Source organism: Macrobrachium nipponense, chromosome 28 (genome assembly GCF_015104395.2).
Source record: "Macrobrachium nipponense isolate FS-2020 chromosome 28, ASM1510439v2, whole genome shotgun sequence".
Taxonomy (NCBI): Eukaryota; Metazoa; Arthropoda; class Malacostraca; order Decapoda; family Palaemonidae; genus Macrobrachium; species Macrobrachium nipponense.
Genome location: NC_087217.1, coordinates 22,338,823 through 22,363,878, shown reverse-complemented (window position 1 = coordinate 22,363,878; position 25,056 = coordinate 22,338,823). Strand labels below are relative to the sequence as shown.

General features: G+C 41.9%; 1 protein-coding gene across 2 annotated transcripts in view; it reads right to left on the bottom strand.

Moving 5' to 3' along the window:
* The window catches only part of LOC135201582 (4-galactosyl-N-acetylglucosaminide 3-alpha-L-fucosyltransferase FUT6-like), a 41,397-nt gene extending 17,183 nt beyond the window's left edge, over positions 1–24,214 (bottom strand). Inside the window, exons 1-2 of one of the 2 annotated variants that reach the window (XM_064230612.1) lie at positions 24,043–24,214; positions 340–464 (exon numbers count right to left, since the gene is read on the bottom strand). Coding sequence is in view for 1 of the 2 variants with exons in the window: in XM_064230613.1 (XP_064086683.1) it covers positions 340–347 (8 nt within the window). In the remaining variant the exon portion in view is untranslated. The remainder of the gene's footprint in view (positions 1–339; positions 465–24,042) is intronic. The other variant, XM_064230613.1, reaches the window with a different exon arrangement.
* Between the last annotated feature and the right edge of the window lie 842 nt (positions 24,215–25,056).

Below are 25,056 nucleotides of genomic sequence, written 5' to 3'. Positions count from 1 at the left end.
ATTTTATATTAGAGAGAGAGAGAGAGAGAGAGAGAGAGAGAGAGAGAGAGAGAGAGAGAGACGTATACGTACACATGTCTGATAACAGACGTAGTAGGATAATTACAATACTGAAAAAGATTATTACAGAGAGAGAGAGAGAGAGAGAGAGAGAGAGAGAGAGAGAGAAGAGAGAGACGAGAGAGAGAGAGAGAGAGATGAGAGAGAGAGAGAGAGAGAGAGGATGACTTTCAAAGCGTGAACACAAAGGCACCTGTCATGTCAGGGCGCTTTGTCACGATTACAAAAAAAAAAAAAAAAAAAAAAAAAAAAAAAAAAAAACTTTCACTTTCTACTCACAAAGCCATCTTGAAGAAGTACTATACGCATTTCAACGCATGGTGAAAGTGGTCCCCCTAATCTGGCCTGGCCCTGTCTTGACCCTTGACCTCTCCTCCGTCCGTCTCTCTCACTGTTGGCTCATCCTGCGAAAGAAAGTGGTCTCAGATGGATGGGTTCGAACTACCTGGGGGTTATGCAGCTATATATGTATCCTGTTATGAAACAGATTGGAAAGTTTACTATGAGCCTGAATATCTTGACACACACACAGACACACAGACACACACACACACATATATATATATATATAATATATATATATATATATATATATATATATATATATATATAAGAAGCTCAAAAAGTAATATCCAAACTCATGCAAAAAGAAAAGTCATGTACATTAAGCCCAAACTGATTTCCTTCATACCATGAATTCTTTTTAATATACATATATATGTATATTCATATAATTATATATATATAAATATAATATATAGATATAATATATATATATATATATATATATGATATATATACACACACACACACACACAGAGTTAACTAAGATCATCAACCTTCTTCCCAGCCAAACTTTTCCCAGTCTCCAAGACCATTTTCACATCAACCGTCAATTTCAAATTATAATGAAAAAACTGAAATCAATATAATAATAATAAAAAACTTCAGCGCCCACCACACAAACATCTGGTCCAATGGATCGTCAAATTATAGCAGCTGTTATTTTTTAAGCTGTAGTATATTTACCTAAAGGAATCATTTGACGTATGTGGGACTCATTACGTATGCAGAAGGTCGTAATCAACTAATGGAGCTTGTTGTTCATGTGGTTGCAGTAAAGGAACCCGACAAATGTTAAATTATTGAGAACGTTCTTAAAAATCATATCTGCGCTGTGAGAGAGAGAGAGAGAGAGAGAGAGAGAGAGAGAGAGAGAGAGAGAGAGAGAGAGAGAGAGAGCAAGTGTATTAAGTATACACATCCGATAACATGCAGTAGAATAATTACAACGTTGAAACCAATGAAACTTATAGGAGAGAGAGAGAGAGAGAGAGAGAGAGAGAGAGAGAGAGAGAGAGAGAGAGAGAGAGAGAGAGAGAGCAAATGTATTAAGTATACACATCCGATAACATATGCAGTAAAATACTTTACAACGTTGAAACATGAACTTACAGGAGAGAGAGAGAGAGAGAGAGAGAGAGAGAGAGAGAGAGTCGCTACTACCATGAATTTCACGTTTTAAGGACAAAATAAAAGACGAGCGAATGAAGGAGGGAGGAGGAAGTTTCTTGGCATTTATGTCAACACGAGAGGTGGGGTCACATCGATTAATTCGCGTGTTCCCAATCCCACCACGATTCAGTGGCCGAGGCGGGGATGCCAGACATACGATCTTAGGATGCACAGGCTTGCCAGACGTATGATGCGCGATATGTGATCTGTGACGTGATTTCGGTGGAGCAAAAAGCAAAATACTCTTTATTTTAAAAATATTTGGAGATATTTACGATTATGCCAAACTACCGCCATGTATGTTAGACGTTGAGCAAACCTAACGATGGCATATGAAGCTAAACATAATAAACATTACATACCTATTTCGTATTAAACTGAAGAGCATATTATAGCCATAGACCTATTTCGTATTAAAACCAACTGGACAACATAGAACTGTAGACCTATTTCGAATTATAACAAGCAGAACAACATAAAACCAGACACCTATTTCGTATTATCCGACAGCATAGAGCCATAGACCTATTTCGTATAGAGCCATAGACCTATTTCGTATCAATTTTTTTTTTTTTTTTTTTTTTTTTTTTTTAGCTGATAGGTAAGATGGGAGAAAGAAGAGTGAGGGTAGTTAGATAGCTAACCTTGGTAGGGAATAGTTTGGAAAGTTAAGTATTAGTAAGAGTAAGGTAAAGTGTGGTTTATCCACAATTATATTTGGGTAAGGGTACAATTTTCTAGCTAATATTAACATAATACAATAATGATTATACATTATATTGACATGGTGAATTGTAGAGATTACATATTTTGATTACATAATATAATCATATTTAATAAAGTTCCAATTTTCTAACTCAAAGCTTAATTTTAATTATCATAATGATTTTGCATTATATCTACGTATTAAGTTCTACAAATTACTTTTTCACAAGACATTTCTTAATAGTATAATGGTCGAGGTTCATCGCGATGAATATATGAAGATACTCTTCTCAGCCATCTGTGGTCTGTGTTGTTTGGGTCAAGGTTTCTCTCTCTTCTGCTTCTGATTCTTCTACTAATTCACTATTGTATTGAACTAGTCTACTCCATATATTGGTTGCCAGTCTGTATAATCTCTGATTAATTGGTCCTACTTTGTATTTTTTATGTATTTGTTCTATATTCAGATCGTCATCTTCTTGATTGTTTCTCACTGCAGACCTTAGAATCTTATTTTGGAATTTCTGTAATGCACTTATATTGGAAGTCGATGCTAAGCACGTGGGTATTGGTGCATATTCCATTATTGGTCTGATTAGGCTTTTGTAGAAATGGATTTTGATAGATTGTGTTCATATTCCTAAACCTTTTCAGCTTTGTATTTTGTGTTCTTGCTATCCTTAGCCTTTCTCTCACATGTCTTGATATTCCCCTTTGTCCGAATTGCATTCCTAGTATTCTTGTACTTTTAGTAAAATTCATTGGTTGTTGGTCTAACAATATTTGTGCAGGTTTGTATGCAGATGCCGATACTAGTTGGAATTTAGATTTATTTGTCTTTACCTTCCACTTCTTTTCAAATTGATTTATTCTTTCAATTTGGTTCATTGTTTTTTGTGTTACTTGTGTTTTCAAATTTGGCTCCCTTCTCCTTGTACGTTTTTCTGGGTGTATGACTATTTGAATTATATCATCTGCAATGCAGACATCAGTATAGTACTCTGGTGGTGGAGTCACATCTGATGTACATAATATGAATAATGTTAGACTTAGTAACGGGAATGGATTCCCTAAGTAGTTTTGCGACTTGATTGCTGCTGTTCGATCTTTGATGAAGTTGCATAGTATTTTCTCAAAAATGCCTGGAAGGTTGAGATGTAATATTTGGTATTGAAGTCCTTGTATCCATACTTTGTCAAATGCCTTGGTTATTTCTCTACATACTAGGTTGCATAGGTATCTTCTTCTTTGTGACAGTACAATGCTCTCATATATTGTTGCTATTGCAATCTGGGTTCCTCTTCCTTTTCTAAATCCACATTGACTTTTATTGTGTAGCTCATTACCTTCTAGGAACAACACTAGTCTGTTATTTATTATTTTTTCAAATATTTTGCCAGGTATTTCTAGTAATGATATTGGTCTAAAATTCTCTACCTGGCACGTATCTTTTCCTGGTTTGGGTATCAAAATCATTATTGCATTCTTGAATATAATTGGAAAATATCCCATAAAGAGAGCCCAATTGTATATTTCTCTCAATTTTTCAAGTGCAATATCTGGTAAATTTTGAATTATGACCTTGTTAATTCCACTTCTTCCTGGTGCCTTGTGTTTGAAATTTTTTATTTTTATTTTGATTTCCCATAATTCTATTTTCCTTGTTAGAGGGCAGTCTTCATTGAGTCTGTTTATGTCGGCTGCATGATGCGGATTCGTTCTGTGTCTATATTGTTCAATGAATTCATTGACTATTGTCTCATGTTGGTTGTCAAAATTTTGGTTATCCTCTTGCGTTATCTGGAATATTTCCTTCCAGTAGGCCTTGTGCAGCACTTCTTTCTCTTGGTCATCATAAATTTTCTCATTCCTATGCTTTATGTATGGCGATGTATTAGTTTTGCTTCCCATCAGTCTTGCAACGGAGTTCCAGAAATGTTTTGGGCTACTGTACTGTATTAGTGTATTTTTTATTAAGTCTTCCCAATTTTGATGATATAATCTTAAGTTTTCTTGTACTAACTGTTCTTGTCATGATACATATCTTCTCATCAATGTGTTGTTCCAACCTGTTATAAGTACTGTGTTTTGGATGTTGTTGTAGTGCCATTGTATCAATTTTAACTTATCACTACTAATAGGGTGTGGAAGTGTTGTGTATTTAGTTATGGGTATATGATTTTTCATAGCTTCCTCTATATTTTTATACCATTCTTCAAGTTCTTCGTCAACTATTTCTTTTGTTATTTCTATTTCATTTGAATTTTTTGTTGGTTGCCTACTCATTTTTCCTTCTATTTCATTTTTGAAGCCTTCCCAGCTTGCTCTTTTTATATTTGGTATTTCTAAGGATGGAATCATTATTGGATTTGTTGACAATGTGATTACCATTGGTATATGATCGGAGGAGGTTGCTGGCCCTCTTGTAATGGCAATATTGATGTGAATTTTGTTATTTCCTAATATTATGTCTGGCTTTCCTTTTCTGTTATTTGCAACGAAAATATCAAAATCAGGTCCTAAGTGTATGATATACTTTTTATTTATTAATCTGACAATTTCTTTACCTGTGTAATTAGATTGTCTGTATCCAAATAGTTGGTGTCTGGCATTTAAATCTGCAATGAGATAAGTAGGTTCCCTCCTGTTCATTAACTTCATTACATCTGGAAGCGGGAAATAATGTCTTCTTTGCGGCTTGTAAGCTGTAGCGATCACTACTGGTCCTTTGTTAGTTTGAATTTGGACTGCTAAAAAGTCGTCTTGGAAATCGTCTATTATCTTATGCCTAATATTATTCCTGATTGCTATTGCTATTCCTGCAAAGGGTTCATCAGCAAAGTTTTGCGTATATGTATTATATCCAAACATTTCATTTCGTTTCATACCATGGTCATTGATTAATATTATGTCGGGGTCTTCTTCTCTATATATAATGTATAATTCAAATTTCTTTGTTTTCCAAGATTTCACGTTGTGTTGAACTATTTAATTTCTTCGCAGAGTTTAGTCCATTTGAGTTACAGTGGTCTAATAATTGTGTTCTTTTTCTTTCATTTTTCCGTTTTCTGGTATTCTTGGCTACTGGCGTAGTACTTTTTGATGCTGAAGTTGATCCCTGTGGATTTTGTAAAATGGGAGAACTGGAGAAATCTGGAAAGCTTAGTAGTGAGGCTTGTATTTCTTCTGTTAATTGATGCTGCGTCTCTTGTAGATTACTTATGCGTCCTGAGGGAAGGATTGGTGAGTTTGAGTCCGAATTGGGCTCATTTCCGGGTATAAAGTCTTCATCTGAAGAGGAGTCGTCTTCTGAGCTCTCTGCTGTGTTTTCTTCATATTGTGTGCAGTCTTGCATATCCTGTTGTGTATCCTGAGTTGCTTGTAAATCTTCTGCTTTGTTTGTACGGTTTTCTTGTCTTTAGTTCCTTTCCATGGTGCTTGCTATCATGTTTATTGTTTCTTCAGAGAAGTGTATTGTGGGTAAATTGTTATCTGCTAATATGTTGTTTATTACTGAGGGGTAGAATCCTTCTTGGCGCAGCCACAGTTTTATTGCTAAATTTGTTATGATCGTGATTCTTGTCTCTTCTTGTATTCTACTTATATTATTCTGGATGTTATTTGCATTAGCCAGGTAATTTCCCGTATTGGAGGCTGTAACTTTGGCGTAACTTGTACCGTTGTTTGTAGTGGATGTTGCATATCTGTTTGCTTTGATCTCTTGAATTTTTCTTTTTATTAGGGTCTTCCTCACTGGGCATTTCGCTGCTAAAATTCTATGTTGTTGATTGCAGTTAACACATTTTTTTGTATTTTCTTTACATTCTCTGTATGTATGATCATGTGATGAACATTCAGAGCATATTTTATAGTTTTTATCTTTAGGGCATTCCTTATACAGATGTTCATAAGAGTAACATCTGTAGCAAAATGACAAATTTACAAATATATCCTCTTCAATATGTTGACTTGGAATGTATTGGTAGGCTATAAATAATCCTCTTTCCATGGCTCTCTTTGCCATCTTCGGTGTTTCAAACTTTACTTTCATGACGTGGGAATTGTTTTGGATTTTTATCACCTCATCAACTGCGGCCCATTCGTTTTTCCTCTCAATGCTGTCTTTCAGGTCGTTTTCTCCCGTATTAAATCAAACTGGACAAAAATGAACCATAGACCTATTTCGTATTTAACTGAACAACACCGAACCAGACACCTATTTAGTATTAACCTGACAGCATAGAGCCATATACATATTTCGTATTAACACAAACTGGACAACAATGAACCATAGACCTATTTCGTATCAAACTTAACAGCACAGAACCATAGGTCTATTTCGTATTAAAACAAACAGAACAACATAGAGTCATAGACCTAATTCGTATTAAACTGGACAACATAGAACCAGACACCTATTTCGTATTACACTGACAGCATAGAGCCATAGACCTATTTCGCATTAAAAACAAATTGTACAACAATGAACGAAACACCTATTTCGTATCAAACTTAACAACACAGAACCATAGACCTATTTCGTATTAAACTGGACAGCATAGAGCCATAGACCTAGTTCGTAGGGGCACAAACCAGTTTTTTCCTGCGCGAATGTTCAAAGTTTTAGATCATATGATCATGTCCTACTTTCGGGAACACCAGTCACTTACCAAATCAGGTGCAAAACAAACAAACCAACTAACATACGTCTATATGAAATCCGTTTTCCAACACAAGACTGCTCGACCTCTGACAACAATGAATCTTCGACGGTATTTCATCTTTAAAATACTGCACAGGAAATTGCTCGTTATCAACCTCTTCTAGTGCTCTCTCTCTCTCTCTCTCTCTCTCTCTCTCTCTCTCTCTCTCTCTCTCTCTCTCTCTCTCTCTCTCACAAGCTCCATTCTTTTCAATAAGTATTTGACTAAATATATTAGACATGTATACGTGTACACTTGCTCTCTCTCTTTCTCTCCTGCAAGTTCCATTTATAAGTATTCTGCTACACATGGTATTTAACATGTATACCTGTACACATACATCCTCTCTCTCTCTCTCTCTCTCTCTCTCCTCGTCCTCCTCTTCCTCCTCAATGCTCTCCTGGACGACCTCCTCTCTCGTCTCTCTGCTCTCTCTCTCTCTCTCCTCTCTCCTGTCTTCTCTTCTCTCTCTCCTCTCTTCCTGTTAAGTTCCATTTCCTAATTTTATTCTACTACACATGGTATTTGACATGTATACCTGTACACACACTCTCTCTCTCTCTCTCTCTCTCCTCTCTCCTGTAAGTTCCATCTATAATTTTATTCTACTACATATGGTATTAGCGACGTAGACCTGTACACTTCCTCTCTCTCTCTCTCTCTCTCTCTCTCGGTCTTACACCTGCCATAACTTGCAACACGCAACTGCCGACCCTGAAGCACAACTGGGACGCCTGTCCACACTGGTGGCATTTTGCATGTGAACGCAGCAACGCCATGCACTAGTTTCACTGCGGATGTATGTCGCAATTGAATCCCATTTGTTAAAACATAAATCAGAATTACATTGAAATATATGAATGGGTTATGACGATGCCAATTACTCATGTCTCAAGGCTTTCCGAGTACTGTTTGAACATGACTTAAAATCATGATTGCACGAGAGGGAAGGAGTCCTCAAGGTTAATTCTGTTTGAAATTCCACCGTGTCTCTGTTCCTCTAAACAGTGAATCCAAAATCTGCTGGTGAAATGACTCTCTCTCTCTCTCTCTCTCTCTCTCTCTCTCTCTTCTCTCTCTCTCTCTCTCTCACACACACACACACACACACACACACACACACACACAGGCCCGTACCCAGAGTTTTTCATGGGGGTGGGGGGGTCGTTTTTCCCAAAACTGGACCTTTTCTTCTATAAATGTCATTGCATTTATAGGTAAATACAAGATGAAATACTTGAAAAATGTTATTTTAGTTATGTTAAGAAGAAAAATTGGGTATGCGGTCAATGCCCTTCGACCCGATTAGATGTTATTCAAAGGACTTACTTTGGTAAACAGAATTTTACTTGAAATAATTTACAAATATGGTGGCCTATATCATGTTCCTATTATCACTTTTGTATCTCCGACTACTAAAGAATGATGGTAATGTTTAATTTAAAAAAAAATAAAAGACTTGCCAAAAAATAAAAGATTGTTATTTATTACTTTGTAAGTACAGTTCAATGAAAAGAATTATCACAGAAAATGTGGACTTCCTGAAAGTTTTTTTGTGGAGGGGTTCGTTCTACCCGCCGGACACCCCACCCCCCCACCTCGGTACAGGCCTGCACACACATACACACACATATACAAATGCTAAAATCCTAAGAATAATCACTGACATAGTACACTTACAAGTACCTCATTCTTCAATAATTATGGCAGCAAATTTAACATTCAAAATAAACCATTCCTATTATGAATTTCCATTATCCATGAATTCTACACGACGCTTTAGACCCACAACATCATAACCTCGAACCACGCCTCCTCTCATAATACGATTACCATTTCACTTACAGACGACTGAGCAAATGCTCCCTGTTCCGAATTATAAAACGTCATCTGAGAGACTTTCTTATTAAGTGACGCTGTTCTTATTATGTGCAAACTGGTCGACCAGTCTCCAAAGCCCACGGTATACCGGTTTTTCTCTCCCTGCCAAATTCCCTTTGCGACACACATATACAGCTCTGCTTGAGAGAGAGAGAGAGAGAGAGAGAGAGAGAGAGAGAGAGAGAGAGAGAGAGAGAGAGAGAGAGAGTGAGAGAGAGAGAGAGAGAATGCTCTGAACTAAGTCTAGCAGCCAAGGACTCAATGCGGTCGAAATCGCCAAGCATCATCATACTTTGGTGCCGAGGGGAGATGTCTGCGTTGGCATATATACTCAGGAACTTTATTTCTGCCTGCACTGATACACACCCACACACACTATGATTATGCACATACACATATACATACAACATGCTCTGAGACATACGGGGCCACATGCATAGTGCATGTACGCATGCACAAGCACACACCAAATACATTTACACTGCACGCAGGAACATGAATTAACCACATGCTATGTATAATTCAGACGTATGCAAATACAAATACGAAAAGGTATGAAAACCCCCTAAGGGTGATGGATGCCACATAATAAATGGAAAAGCAAAGGGTAGATATGAAAACATCTTACCGTAAGCCGCTAACACTTCAGAGAGGGTCAGTTTCCAAATAGGTATAGGCCTACACTTCCGTTTCCAAAGAGATGCAGCATATATATTTTGTGTGTATATAAAGAACAGTGCGTCTGCCTTGCTATCAAACAACTAGGACTACACTACACTGCTACCATTGAGATACACTGCGGTTAAACCAACAATCATTTCGAATCAGAAGCCGGTAGCTACAGGGCAGGAAATATTGACAATACGTCAATCACCATGGCCACTGTCCGCGTGGCTTGAGCAAATAAATAGCAACGTCCAAGTACATCACTTGAACACAAGTGCACGTTATCTCTAGCACCATAAATTTCCACACACTGGATAATTCTGGAAGAGTTTGGAAGTAGTATGCTGCTCTTTCCACGGAATAATATCAAGATATATTAATTAGATATTTTGAGCTCAAAACCCTCGGTTTGAAACTGAGCTAAGACTATTAGAAACGTTTTATATACAAAAAATAAAACCTAACTTGAATATTGATAACTCTGCCTTCAGCAGGAAATTACTTCAATTTAGATCCATTTACATCATTGTTTGTGTCTCGATTGTATTATTTCATATTTACTCTGTTTTTCTTTTAGGTATAAATGTTAGTTTTTTTTTTTTTTTTTTTTTAGTGTGATATAACCTCATTTCTGCAGTGTATTCTCAAAATTCAGACATTAAACTTTGGTCGATCTCAAAATATAATTTAAGGAAAAATTATCATATTCGCCCTAGCGCTGGGACCTATGAGGTCATTCAGTACTGAGAGGGAAAAGTGAAAACAAAAAAGGTTTGAAAGGTGTGACAGGAATAAAACCCCAAAGCAGTTTCAATAAGAAACAATTATTGCTGGTAGAGGGTTTAGGAAAGTGAGATGGAATCAAATGAATATCAACGGAGGTGAAGTAAAAGGAATAAAAGGGATTGGAATTGGGGCTAACGGGACTGCAAATAAGCTTAAGTAATGCCTACAATGCACAGCGTTTTGCGCTATATACACGAGTTACCTTGTTCAAGTGATATTAGTTCACTCTCGACGTGGTTCGGAAGTCACGTAAAGCCACTGGTTCCTTGCAACGTAAAAACACCATACAAACAAACAAACCACAATAAGAATGTAATAGTCATGCATACCAGTACCACTAATTCAATTGTTTTAGAAAATATGGGATAACTGGGCAGCATCCTGTTGAGTCAAGATAGCAAGCGACCTTGAAAATACCACTACAATTCTCGGTTGAAGCTGAAAGGGAATCCAGAACGGAAAAACCTTCCCCCTCCCCCCGACCCTCAGCCAGCCAGGTGAGACGTATATAATCGTAAGTTGGTTGAAGAGGTTGTATCATGGTGTATGACTCTAATAACAAATGCCATAATCTCATTTTTTGGGGGCGTACTACTCATGAACCATATATTTTCCCCACTTCTTACTATCTGACCTTCTGGTGGTGCAATCGACTTTATAACCCACCCCCAAACCACCCACAAAAAACACGATTTCCGCCGTAGGATTAGGGAAAATACTGGTTTAAGAGTTTGCACCTTCCAAAATAATAATAAAAAAAAAAAGGTCGGAAAACTTTGGTTTGTGTTATCCGGGGAAAGAATTTATCGCTGAATTATAAACACACTTAGCCTATATACGCGTAAGCAAATTATATATATATATATATATATATATATATATATATATATATATATTATATGCTAAATATATGCGTATATAGATAGGCTAGTATGTGTGTGCATCTATGAAATAATATATATATGTGTACATTATGCAATAATATATATATATATATATATATATATTATATATATATATTGCTACGTTTATAGAACGCCTCGCCTTCCCAGCAGAGTTTTTAGTTTTGTTTAATTATAAAAGTAGCAGCCATGCCGTCTCTTGAAGTCTACTGTTGTTGGGAGAGTGGGATGTCGTAGGAATGATATTTCCGGTCTGACGGAAGCTTAGGGTAAGAGAGGCAGGTCACAAGAGTAGCTAGGCTTCGAGATGGATTTTAGGGACTTCTACAAGTAAGACCTATTTTCCTTCCCAATTTGCTGGCGTTGTGTTTACCACCATTTCAGGCAATGCTCGAGGCGGTTGTTGGAAGCCCCGTGATTCGAAAGCAAGGAGTATCGCTCTCAGTCGGCTGCTAGTACGTGATCTCGGACAGAGGTCAATTGCCAGCCTCCCAAACATTAGGCCTACCCACGTCGTGCTGGTGGACACGGACCCCAGACCTGAACAGAGGTCGGACACGCATTCTTCTACAAGGATACACAGAATATTGCATAAAGGTACGTCTGAAAGTGTAAACTTCAACCCAGCACCTTTTACTACCATACGACTCTTGCTAAATTCATTTCCAATTCTTATTTTTACCCTTCTACATCAGAAGCCCTTTGTCCTCATCGGGCCACGTGCTTTCCCCTTTGTGACTTGTTAAAGACCTAGTTTTCGTGCATACCTCAGTGAACCATTCGAGTTTACCTTCCCCAATGTTAGAGAATTAATCAGCCTTAATCAAAGCAAGAAGTCATTTTTCCTTTTATGTCGTTTAATCTGGGATTCTTTTCCAGATTCCATGAGTCACGTGCCGTCTCTCTGCTCGCAAGTGTGCATTAACCAAGTGAATGAAATCAGCTTGAATTGAATGAGACTATAAGCCCCAACGTGGGGGCCAATGTCATTTAACTTTTCTCCAGGCCAGCACGGGCCTTTTTGTAAATAAATAGTTTAAAGTAACGAGCTGAGTTTTCTGGCGACCTTCCCCCTAAAGAAAGTTTACGGTAAGTTCAAGCAATTCCCTCTTGAAATCCCTAAATTACTTCCGTTTACGTATCTAGTCTCTCACAGGGCCCTATATACGTAATATTGGCGACCTTGCCAGGATCGAATCCGGGCTTGCTTAAAAAAGCTTGTAAATCGCGTTATCCGTTGTAAAACGTAAACTGTAAATTATGTTACAAAGCGTAAATCAAGCACACTTGCAGGGAAAGAAGACACACTGACTCACGGTAAGGTATTCCATTCATTAATATGATTATTCTATAACCAATGTTAGCTTAAGGTACGTTTAAGTGATTTTTATTGTAGAAGTGTTTTAAAACAAATGTGAAGGTAGAAATATTATTATATTGTAACGGCCAGAGCGCCGAGCGAATTCTGTTTTGTAAATCGCATTGTTGTCGTTGGAGCTTACACGAACACGTGTATTAGATAGATGCCAGAAAGAACCAGATCAAAACTAGGAAGTGCTTTGCCAGGGTTTATTGCTGTGTTTGAAAGCCTAGCTAGTTAGGAGTGTTTTACTAATAGTTACGGCAAAAGAAGTGTACAATTTTTTGTCCTGTGATATGTTAGGGTATTCATTTTTAACTTAGTTTTTTTCATTCCAAGTGGTTGGTAACCGCTACTCTCAGCTTAAATTCAGCTTAGAGCATTCTCCCAGCGCCTGCGCGGTCTCAACCAGCCTTCGTTGTCGCTCACAGCGGCAGCCATGTTTTTATCCCTTTCAGAATTATCTAAACCATTTAAGCAAAGTAACGTAAGTCTCAAAGTTTTAACGTAAATAATATCGATCTTGGTACTAGTATCTATTGTCCTGCCAGAAAAATTAACGTAATTCGCCTTGAATAAGAAAGTAGTATTTTGTGTTGTAAATTGCCTTCGCATTTACAGAGAATCAGCTGTTTTGAACGACATGCTGCGCGCTAGCAGCGCTACCCAGCTCGCCTCACGTGTTTCACCTCGCATCGCTCACTCGCGCGCTGAGCGAAAATGATATTGTTATGTTACAATAAAGTTTCATACATACTTACCTGGCAGATATATACATAGCTAAGACTCCGTCGTCCCCGACAGAAATTCAAATTTCGCGCCACTCGCTACAGGTAGGTCAGGTGATCTACCGGCCTGCCCTGGGTGGCAGGACTAGGAACCATCCCCATTTTCTTTTTATCATATTTTCTCTCTTCCACCTGTCTCCTGCGGGGAGGCTGGGTGGGCCTTTAATTGTATATATCTGCCAGGTAAGTATGTATGAAACTTTATTGTAACATAACAATATCATTTTCATACAATCAAACTTACCTGTCAGATATATACATAGCTGATTGGCACCCTTCGGTGGAGGGTAAGAGACAGCTACTATATGGAATAGACAGGTAAACAACATATGTTGTAGGTATAAATAAAACCTTTCTTCTGTTCTCTCTTGCGAAGGAAAAAACTCGAAAACCCCGAGAATCCATCCGAATCCCCAGATAGACTAGGTCTTGTCTGGGGGTCATCTGAGACTTCTCGAGGTTCACTAAGCAATCCCAACGCTCCTTGGTCAATTGTAGTGTTAACTTTAGGTCCTCCAAACACTGTCTCTCCGATCTGGCCCTGACTGAGCACCCAGTCGTCTAGGTACATCGAGACATTCACTCCTTTGAGATGCCAGAAATCTCGCCACATTCCTCATCAGGCTTGTGAAGACCTGAGGAGCTGTGGACAGGCCGAAACACAAGGCTCTGAACTGAAAGATCCTTCCCCCGTCATGAAACGGAGGTACTTCTTCGATGAAGGGTGGATCGGGACGTGAAAGTAGGCGTCTTGGAGATCTAGAGACACCATCCAATTCCTCCTTGTCGTAATGACGCTAGGACTGAAGCAGAAGTCTCCATGGAGAACTTCTCCTTCTGAACAAATTTGTTCAGAGCGCTGACGTCTAGTACTGGTCTCCAGCCTCCCGAGGCTTTCGCCACTAGAAAAAGGCGATTGTAAAACCCCCCCGGGGGAGTTTGATCCAGTACTAGTTCTACTGCCCTCTTGTCCCACATTTGTTCCACCATTGATCGAAGAGTATCCCTCAGCACAGGATCCTTGTACTTGGCTGACAGTTCCCTCGGTATAGACGTTAGGGGCGGGAGTATTCAGGAAAGGGATACGATATCCCTTCCTTATGATCTTTAGTGAAGACGCGTCCGCGTCTATCAGTGTCCAGGCTTCCACGAATTCCAGGAGTCTGGCACCTACTGGTGTTTGGAGGAGAAATGTTTTCATTTGCCCTTTTTAAAGGGGCGAAAGGCGGACTACCTCTTCTCTCTGGAGCCTTCCTACTTGCGGGAGGTCTGGAGATCGGACCCCCCTCGAAAGGGCTGCCTAGAAGTGCTAGGTTCTTTCTTGTCCGACACTAAAGCAGGTTTCTTCTTCCTAGCAGGACTGCGTCAGAAGATCCTGTGTCGCCTTCTCAGTTAAAGAGTGTGCTACGTCCTTCACTAACTTAGAAGGAAACAAAAAGTCCGAAAGAGGTGCATATAGCAGAGCTGCCCTCTGCGCATGCGAGACTGCCTTTGTTAAGAAGGCGCCATATACTGTCCTTTTCTTCAAGACCTGCTCCAAATAATGCAGAGACTTCCAAAGATCCATCCTGTACTGCTTTGTCGATGCATGACAAAATGCATAGCAAGGCTTCAGGTTCGATTGCCCTGAGAATCGTGAGCTTTCGTGGACATCACCCCAAGGGACCAATCTAAGAAGTTGAATACTTCCAATACATGGAACAGTCCCTTGAGGAGATGATCCAGTTCCGAAAATTACTCCAAGTAATGCGGGCAGAATTAAGACTAGGACGCCTTGAAGCGTCAACTAACGTCGAAAAGTCTGCCTCTGTAGTCGAAGGGAGAGCGATACCCATATCCTCCCCCGTCTTGTACCATATGCCTCTTTTCCCAGCTAACCTTGCTGGAGGCATGCAAAATACTGTCCTGGTTAAGTCTTTCTCTTACTTCATCCAGGCGTCTAAGGCGTGCAAAGCCCGCTTCATCGAGATGGTGGGGCTTCATCCTCAGAAAAAGACGAAGTCTTCTTCGTCTTCGTACTCGAAAAGAGGCGAGCGCGGAGAAGGAGGAGCAGCCGGAGTCAATCGTCTCCGTATTCCTCCAGAAGCATGGTAGTCAAAACCTTATAGTTTGACAAGCCCTCTCTTCCAAGATCTTCATCCTCCGAGTTTCGTTCGAACTCGTGAAAATCCTGAGTTTCTGCTCTCCTTTCAGAACTTTCTTCTTCTGGGGGAGGACAAACTCCTGATCGGAGAGGGGCTAAGGGAATGAAAGTCTTTCCTTTTTCCCGTTGTTTCTGATCGACTTGGAAGGCGTTACAACCTGCGGCTTCTCTCGCGCTTTAGAAGACGTCATGTATGACGCTTCCCGCTCTCCGAGCGTCATGTATGACGTCTCTTGTTGACGTTTAGATGACGCTTCGCGTCTGGAAGACGCTTCGCTTTCTACGGGCTTCCTACTCGGCGTCACAATCTTTGACGGAGCGTCACGTCTACGATCCTCTTGATTTGACGCTTCACTTCTAAAAGACGTCTTCCGAGCCGGAGCGAGAGGACGAGACTTCTTAATAGGAAGCGTCACGTCCTTCCGACGGGGTGCGCTAAAACTCCCACAAGAGATGAAAGTGTTCTTGCACCGCCATAATGATGGTTCCTTGACGCTTCTCCTACGTCTAGCGCCTGGCGCCCTTCTTCATCACTAGGGGAAGCAGCATGATAAGGTACTTCCTCATAAGCGTCAGGTGACGTTTGACGCCACCTTCGCCTTCTTGATAGCAGACGGGGCGTCATCGAGAAGCGCTCCGCTCGAGTCGATATCTTGCTTCATATGACGCTTCAGCGGTCTCGATAAGGTCGATCCTTCCACCCTCGTTTAGGTGAGGGAGAGGGACGACGAGAAAACACTCGCGAAGGACGCTTTTCCTGTAGCGTCCTTGAGCTGGCTGCCATGAAGCAAAGCTAGCTGAAGGGACGTCTTGACCGTTGGGGATTCCCTCCGACCTCCTTAAGGCTTTCGACTTTCCTTCATCTCCTCTGTGCCATGTGAGTCTTAGCCTTGGGGAAGAGGTCTGAGGCCTGGGACCCGCCGCCGCAGGGACGATCTACGCCCCCTGGGGGGGGTCCTACAATCCACTGATAGGGCTCACTTCACTATCACTAGCCTTACCTTTCGAGTCCGCCATCTTGGACTTCATGTCTCTAATCGTCGCTTTCAGATTAGCGATTTCCGATGCCGAATCCGAAAAGACACTTCTGAGAATGAGTTTATTTAGGGAGATTCTCCAGAAGTAGGGTTAGAATTACCAATTAAAGGCTCAATAGGCCTTGAATTCCCACCTTTCAGTCTTCTAACTCTACCCCTCTCTAACTTCTTCAAATAAAAGAAGTCAAAGTCTTTCCATTCTTCTGCATTCAAACTCTCGCATTCCTTACAAGTGTTAATAGCAGAACACTGCACTCCCTACATTTACGGCATACAGTGTGAGGATCAACCGAAGCTTTCGGTATCCTCACCCTGCAGCCTACATTCACACACATTCTCACATCACATTAGAATCAGACATCCTGAGAAAAATCCAAAAGTTATTCCAAAAAACAGTCCACAGTAGCGAATGCCAAAAACACGATCCAAATACGTCACCAAAAGTCGAAAAAAAACGTTGATCAAATGTTGAAAAAAGAATCCAAGTCAGGAGGTAATAACAACAATGTTGATACCACCGGCGACAGAGAAAATATGATAGAAAACGGGGATGGTTCCTAGTCCTGCCACCCAGGGCAGGCCGGTAGATCACCTGACCTACCTGTAGCGAGTGGCGCGAAATTTGAATTCTGTCGGGGACGACGGAGTCTTAGCTATGTATATATCTGACAGGTAAGTTGATTGTATGAAAGTTTCTTTTCACTTCGCACTAAACGTAACCTCTTCTTTTTACAATTGTTTGCTAACATCGTTTTAAAATCCTTACCGTCATTTCACTGTTCACGGGGACCTAGTAATCTTACATAAAGTTAACGTAAATCTTAAAAGTAGAGTCACTTGCAAGAATTGTTAACGTAAAACGCGTCTTTGTGAAATTCATATTGAAACGCAAATCATTTCATAAGCGCAAGCCGCTAACATTAACGTAAAAATCGTTCAACGCGAGCGCGTTATCATTTTCATAAAACGTTTTCAAAAGCAATTCTTTCAGTAAACGTTAACGTAAGTAGATAATTTAACGCAAGTTGCGTCATATTAAACGAACATTAGTAGTTCAATTCAAATATAAGGGAGTTCATTCATATATCATTTTCACCCTCTCCGAGAGAGAGAGAGAGAGAGAGAGAGAGAGAAAACCAGAATCCATTATTCACGAAGCCAAGAGTACTACATCTTACCATTAATTATAGCATGCCGAATTAACCTTATTTTAGTCTCTTGTGTCTTTCATTTACACAGCGTGATACGTACGCGCAGTGTCCATTGCAGTTTGCAACATTTATTTGTTTCATTTATCGAGTACTTCAGCGAGTGACTGAGCATTTCTAAAATTTCCATTACCTGTCGTTGCCCGAGTGGTCCTTTCATTTTCTTTTATCACAAAAGACTTGCGTATACCGCAAGCACAATTCGCACAGCGTGCCACGCCAATTCATTACTTCCAGACAGGGAAGTCGTTACCAGTTTAGGACTGGCCACCACCAGTGCACGTCAGGTCTTACCATTTCACAGTGCCACTAATTCTTGACCCTGTCCATCGACTGGCTGCTGAAGTACTCCCACCTTTTACTTTCTCTCCTCCACTATTACCCTCTGCCATGAGCAGTGCCATTTCACTTCGGTATACTTAAGTAGTATACTGCATGTAGTGTCCGGGACACCACCAAGCACGATACCAGTGCTCCAAGGAACGCCTCCTCATAAGTGCCGCGCACCTGTACAGCCGTACAGGTAGCCATTAAACCTGCGTGTCCGTCCTTACGGAACGCCCAAGTAATTAGTGTGTCCGTGTACAAGGGTCAGTGATCCTTCGGAACACTCCTAAGGGAACGCCTCCCCAAAGTGCCGCAATACCAGCACTACTAGTGCTGCCCAAGGAACGCCTCCTCATAAGTGCGCAATACCAGCCCTAAGTGCTGACAAACCAAAACTGCGTGTCCGTCCTTACGGAACGCCCAAATAATTAGTGTGTCCGTGTACAAGGGTCAGTGATCCTTCGGAACACTCAACAAAGGGAACGCCTCCCGAAGCGCCGCAATACCAGCCCTAAGTGCTGACAAACCTGCGTGTCCGTCCTTACGGAACGCCCAATTCATTAATGTCCGTGTACGAGGATCAGTGATCCTTCGGACCAACCAAGGAACGCCTCCTCATAAGTGCCGCGCACTGTACAGACGTACAGGTAGCCCTAAACCACCTGCGTGTCCGTCCTACGGAACGCTCATTCATTATAGAGTATCCACCATTTTGGATCACTGAACCAAGGAACGCCTCCTCATAAGTGCCGTGCACCTGTATTGGACCTACAGGTTAGCCCATTTCCAGCGTCTCCCAACTTAGGAACGCCCTTAAGTGTGACGTACGCCGTACACTCCATTGATTTTTTCACATCTTTAGAAGGTGCCAATCCAGAAGTGGCCACCAACTTACGGGACACCTTCCCCCAAGTGCCACCGAGCACCCAGTCTTTTCAGACTTTTTCTTACCACGTCGCAGAAACCCATTTCCAAGTGAGGTGCCACTTTCCACAGTAGGCACTCCTATTCCATTCAGTACCCTTTCCTGGCCATTATTTTCATTTTCCTCCGAGCCTCTACTGCAGCCTAAGGGAAATGTCTTCCCCTGCTTCCCGCGACTTCTTTGCCAGAGAGCTAGAGAAGCTCGGAGCCCTCATAACTCTGGGCAAGGAGGCTGGTTACACTGGACCAGCACTAGACCAGTGGATAAAGGCCGCAGCAGGCTGTCGCGCGCCTGCAAGAAAAAGGAAGAAAGGGAAAACCAGAGAAAAGCCAGAGAAGCAGAGAGAAAGGAGAAGAAGAAGAAGAGAAAGCATGAGCTAGCTCTCCTAGATGACGCAATCTCTCTGCTAGTTTCCAAGCCCCAGACCATGAGCTGGACTCCCGGTAAGAGGTGGTTGCGGAGGTTCTGCACCACTTGTTGTGTGCGTGGGCATGGCTGTGGATTCCGACCAGTGCCCAAGTCGGTCTCTACTTGGGAGGAGAGCTTCCAGGGTGAACTTCTCCAAGGCTACCATGTAGCCCTGCCTGATGAACTGTCTCCTACGCCCTATCAGTGGGTGGTACAAGTTCATGGCCGACACCGAAGCCCAGGTCTCCCTTATTTCCAGAAAGGCATTGCCCTAGGGGTGCCAAAATCCGGACGGACGAAGAAATTCAGTTCAAATGGATTGACGGTAACCTCTATTCTGTTCCTTCGGTCCTTCTGAATGTGAAAATGCCCTTTCTGGACCAGGTGACCAAGGAAACCACATTGTGCCGCCTGGGCGTAGTGGACCAATTTCATGATGTTTATCAGGTGATATTGGGCCGAGATTTACTAAAGCCGTTACTCCCTGGACGCAGCTCCCACTACCAGATGCACCGGACACCTGCAGCATGCCAGATAATCAACCCTATATTTTAGATTCAGAGGCTAGTGCCTCCGATGTCCCAGACATCCCTTTATTTGTGAAACCATGGCCCTGACCCAGTGTCAGAGCCAGACGTTTCTCCCGCATCATCTCAGCCTCTTACCATTTTACCGCCTACCTCCTCCACTCTGGAAGAGGTAAGCCCACCAGTTAACCCCGGACTTGCTTCCGAGGATGATTCAACGGAGGTTTCCTTAACCTCCCCACGTCACATCACTGCCAGAGAGGACTCTTCACCTGTGCCAGAGCACACTGCCAGCCTTGGTGACTCCGCATATTCGCAACCTGTGGGGCCATCTCGGCCTTATCATCCAGTGCCACGGAAGAGGTTCTGGAACAAGTTCTGCCGAGACTGTGGCCGCAAGGGTCACATGTCTGCCAACTATGGAGGGTGCGCAAATTTTAATATTCCTGCCATCGCAATTGGCCGTCACCAATCCTTCTTCTCTAGGAACCCCCAGCTAAGGGCCCTATAACCGTCGCACAACCCCCCTCCAAAGCCATTATCAGCCAAGCCACGTCATAGCCTACGACGACTCTGGCGCTCAAATCTCCCTGATACGGGAAGACAGAATTCCCCGAGGGGCTAATGTTGATAGACGTCGATTGATCACCATTGAAGGTATCAATCACATTAAACTGATCCTTCCGACCGTCCAATTGAGGGTCACTAGACCTCACTTCTCCAAAGTTTGTACCCTTGCAGGTTGCAAGCTACATTCCAGGAGGTTACGACCTCTCCCTCCTAGGGCAAGACATGAAGTCTCCCTCGCATTCCAAACAGCCTAGGGGTCCTAACCCCACAACAAATCACTCTAAAGAACAAGGAGTAATCGAAATTTTACTTCCTCCAGGAAGTACAACCACCAACAGTCTCCCTCGTTACCAGGAAGGGAGATTGATCATTCACAGTTCCGTTGCAAAACCTGCAACGTAATAGGGCACTCTACTAATTGGCCTAGGTGCCCTAGCCGACTATCAGCAGCGGACACTGTCCATGTTCCACAAGGCTAGCCTTCAACCAGAGACAGGAGCCTCTGTCTCCCATTTCCAAGGGCACGCTGAGAGGTATTGCACCTCCGGTACCCGCCACAGGTCCAGTCGACCTCAACTCTCTGGCCAGTGCCAACTTGGCAGCACTGAGCAGTACCAAAGCTCCGTCCAGCCTGGGACGTAGAGCCACCACCGAACTTGACCTCTGCGCCTGGCCCCGAGCTAGCGCCGGCGCCTAACCTTATCAAGGATCCTCCTACAGGAGATCCTCCAACAGGCATGGAGCTTACCACAGCCCATGGCCAATCACTAGTTCCTTCTTCTTCCTTCATCCTTACCTCTGTCGCCCGAGGATGAACCTACGGCAGACCTTACCTTTGTACCTCCTCTGGAAAAACCCAGGAATGCCCAACCAGGAGTCAGCCTGGAGTTTTTCCCCTTACGACGGCTGTCACAGCAGCCCGAAGTGAGGGCCTCCTGAGTAGGTTCCACCTCTACGACGGTTGCTGCAGATACCGAAGTGGGGTGTTCTCCTGCAATCCCTCAGGCTACCACTGCCTCTGCTCCTGCCGGCGTTTCTGGCCTTTCCCCAGAGTCGGTGCCTCCGTTCTACTCCAAGGACTGGTATAGCCAGGTCCTGGGGGAATAAGAAGAAGAAGAAGAAGGGACGTCATTAACAAACTAACACAAAAAGAGCCACATGCTCTCCTTGACACCTGTGCCCGAGGTACAGTGTCGCATTCATTTGCAGAATGATCTGGCACCTACCCAGAGAAGGTAGCCAGCCTGATCTCTGCCAGTAGAACTAACCCTCAACCCCTAGAAATTGTATGGGTAATACTACACTATGTAAATGTCATAACTACCTCATTGCATTTCCCTCCTGGTAATTTAACCACTCATCATCCCCAACGCATCATTACCTCTCATTATGTATTTTAAACAGTTCCGTCGCTGAACTACTGCTGTGCGTACCACACTCTGGAATATGATTTGCGTCTTCATTTAACTGTATTGAGTAGGTTAGGCTAATGATTTAGTACCAGGCATTAGGTTAGTAGCAAGTAGAATTTTCAAGTAACCTTATCTAGGGGTAGAGTAGACTGTCGTCACAAGACAACCTGTAGTTGTTTGTTTATTAGGCTAGGGACTACATCACTATATTAAGTTAGTACACTTAGCATCTTTGCCTATAAGTTAGGTAGGCCATGTAGTCAGCCGTATCGCTGCTCAAAAAACTTCAAGTTAGAGTAGGAGAACTGGGTTGTCGAGGCGATCAACTTATTTAAGCCAAGACCTTCACGCCCGAAAGGGAGTGAATGCCTTCTTACAGGGGGAGCTGCTACGTTTATAGAACGCCTCGCCTTCCCAGCAGAGTTTTAGTTTTGTTTAATTATAAAAGTAGCAGCCATGCCGTCTCTTGAAGCTACTGTTGTTGGGAGAGTGGGGATGTCGTAGGAATGATATTTCCGGTCTGACGGAAGCTTAGGGTAAGAGAGGCAGGTCACAAGAGTAGCTAGGCTTCGAGATGGATTTTAGGGACTTCTACAATAAGACCTATTTTCCTTCCCAATTTGCTGGCGTTGTGTTTACCACCTTTCAGGCAATGCTCGAGGCGGTTGTTGGAAGCCCCGTGATTCGAAAGCAAGGAGTATCGCTCTCAGTCGGCTGCTAGACGTGATCTCGGACAGAGGTCAAATTGCCAGCCTCCCAACATTAGGCCTACCCACGTCGTGCTGGTGGACACGGACCCCAGACCTGAACAGAGGTCGGACCGCATTCTTCTACAAGGATACACAGAATATTGCATAAAGGTACGTCTGAAAGTGTAAACTTCAACCCAGCACCTTTTACTACCATACGACTCTTGCTAAATTCATTTCCAATTCTTATTTTTACCCCTTCTACATCAGAAGCCCTTTGTCCTCATCGGCCACGTGCTCCCCTTTGTGACTTGTTAAAGACCTAGTTTTCGTGCATACCTCAGTGAACCATTCGAGTTTGACCGTTCCCCAATGTTAGAGAATTAATCAGCCTTAATCAAAGCAATGAAGTCATTTTTCCTTTTATGTCTGTTTAATCTGGGATTCTTTTCCAGATTCCATGAGTCACGTGCCGTCTCTCTGCTCGCAAGTGTGGCATTAACCAAGTGAATGAAATCAGCTTGAATTGAATGAGGACTATAAGCCCCAACGTGGGGGCCCAATGTCATTTAACTTTTCTCCAGGCCACACGGGCCTTTTTGTAAATAAATAGTTTAAAGTAACGAGCTGAGTTTTCTGGCGACCTTCCCCCTAAAGAAAGTTTACGGTAAGTTCAAGCAATTCCCTCTTGAAATCCCTAAATTACTTCCGTTTACGTATCTAGTCTCTCACAGGGCCCTATATACGTAATAATATATATATATATATATATTTATATATGTCAAGGTCCTTTAAACATATAAAGTAGACAACATAATAAATCCTGAACTACGCTCAATAAACTTGAAAAAAAAGTCATCGATGATTACACAATCCTTGGCTGTCATGATAAAAGGAATATGTTTAAACACATTACCTCACACTACACTCGACACTGCTAATTAAACACACACACACACACACACGCCTAATTCGATGAAGCCTATGAAAACCGAAGCAAGAAATCCAGGTCCTGAGGCTCACTGGTATAGGAAATACACACACACACACACACACACACACACAACACACACACACACACATATATATATATATATATATATAGCCTATATATATATATATATATATATATATATAATATATATAGTATGTGTGTGTGTGTGTGTGTATACTTTACACAGTATACAGTCGAATTTCCATCTTCATTTTGATACCCAACCCCTACCCACCCCCACACCTCCCCAAAAAGGAAAAAAAAGTCAATAAATATCCCCGAGTGTTTAGCCCGACTCGTATACACATGAAACATGACAACATATCTTCTTTAAAAAGCCATGGCTGTGCATCTCCCCTCTTTTCCAAGCAATGGCTATTTTCGCCCAACCCCGTCGACGCATTTGCGTATTATTCACCGCTCCGGGACGACTCACCTTTATGAGCTAAATCATTGTTCAGCCTTATCCCACGAACAGACGAAAATGCGGCGCCAAATACTGAAATATATCAAATGATCTTGCGCAGGCAGACGACGGATCAGACGACGGATCAACTGTACTACGTCCCACAGGATACCAAATAACACTGCGACCTTACAAAACTAAGCAGACTGTCTTGTCTTCCAGTCGTCGCCCGTCGGCAACATCAATGGGGTGGGAAAAAGAACGTACAGCAATACGACGCTTAACTCATATATTACATAATTTTATCATATACGGCTGCTGCGGCGCATCCTTGTTCCTTACTACTCCTTATCACATCATATCTGAGAGATTTGAAGTTTATTTCTAGTTTTATATTTAAAATGCAACCTATACGGTGCGACGCCTGCCTTTGGCAAAGCCTACCGGTAGGTGGTTGGGATGGGGGTGGGGGTGGGGGGGCCTGGGGAAAGGAGGGGACCAATTTGGTATCTTTGCCGCCTCTCAACTTTATCATTTTATTTTATTATACAATATTCTCGTTGGTAAAGACGTCTGTAACAGAACGTTTCTTCTAGTCATTTATAAACGGAAGTCTCATAAAACCTTTTTCAAACAACTGCCATTAACTAAAGCAGGGCAGATGAAGTCAGTTTCCTTCTAGTATGCTCTACAATCTACATCAACCGTTGATTAATATTGATCTGTACTACGAGGTCAGGTACAATTCTTACCAGTGAATATGACGTTCCCTCCATTCACTTTATTTAGTGAATTGGGGATTTAAATAACAAAAACCCTTTCATACTTCAAATCAATAATGTAAGGCAGCTTGTGACAAGAAGTACAAAAAAGAAATAAAAAAAGAAAAAGCAATGGCAAGTTAGCAACAGATGCCTTGACAACAAATAGCTTATCCAAATGAAAACGTTATTCTCTCTCTCTCTCTTTCATACATACATACACACACACACACACACATCATTAACTAAAGCCAGCTAGAAACGAAGACAAACGCACCCAGAG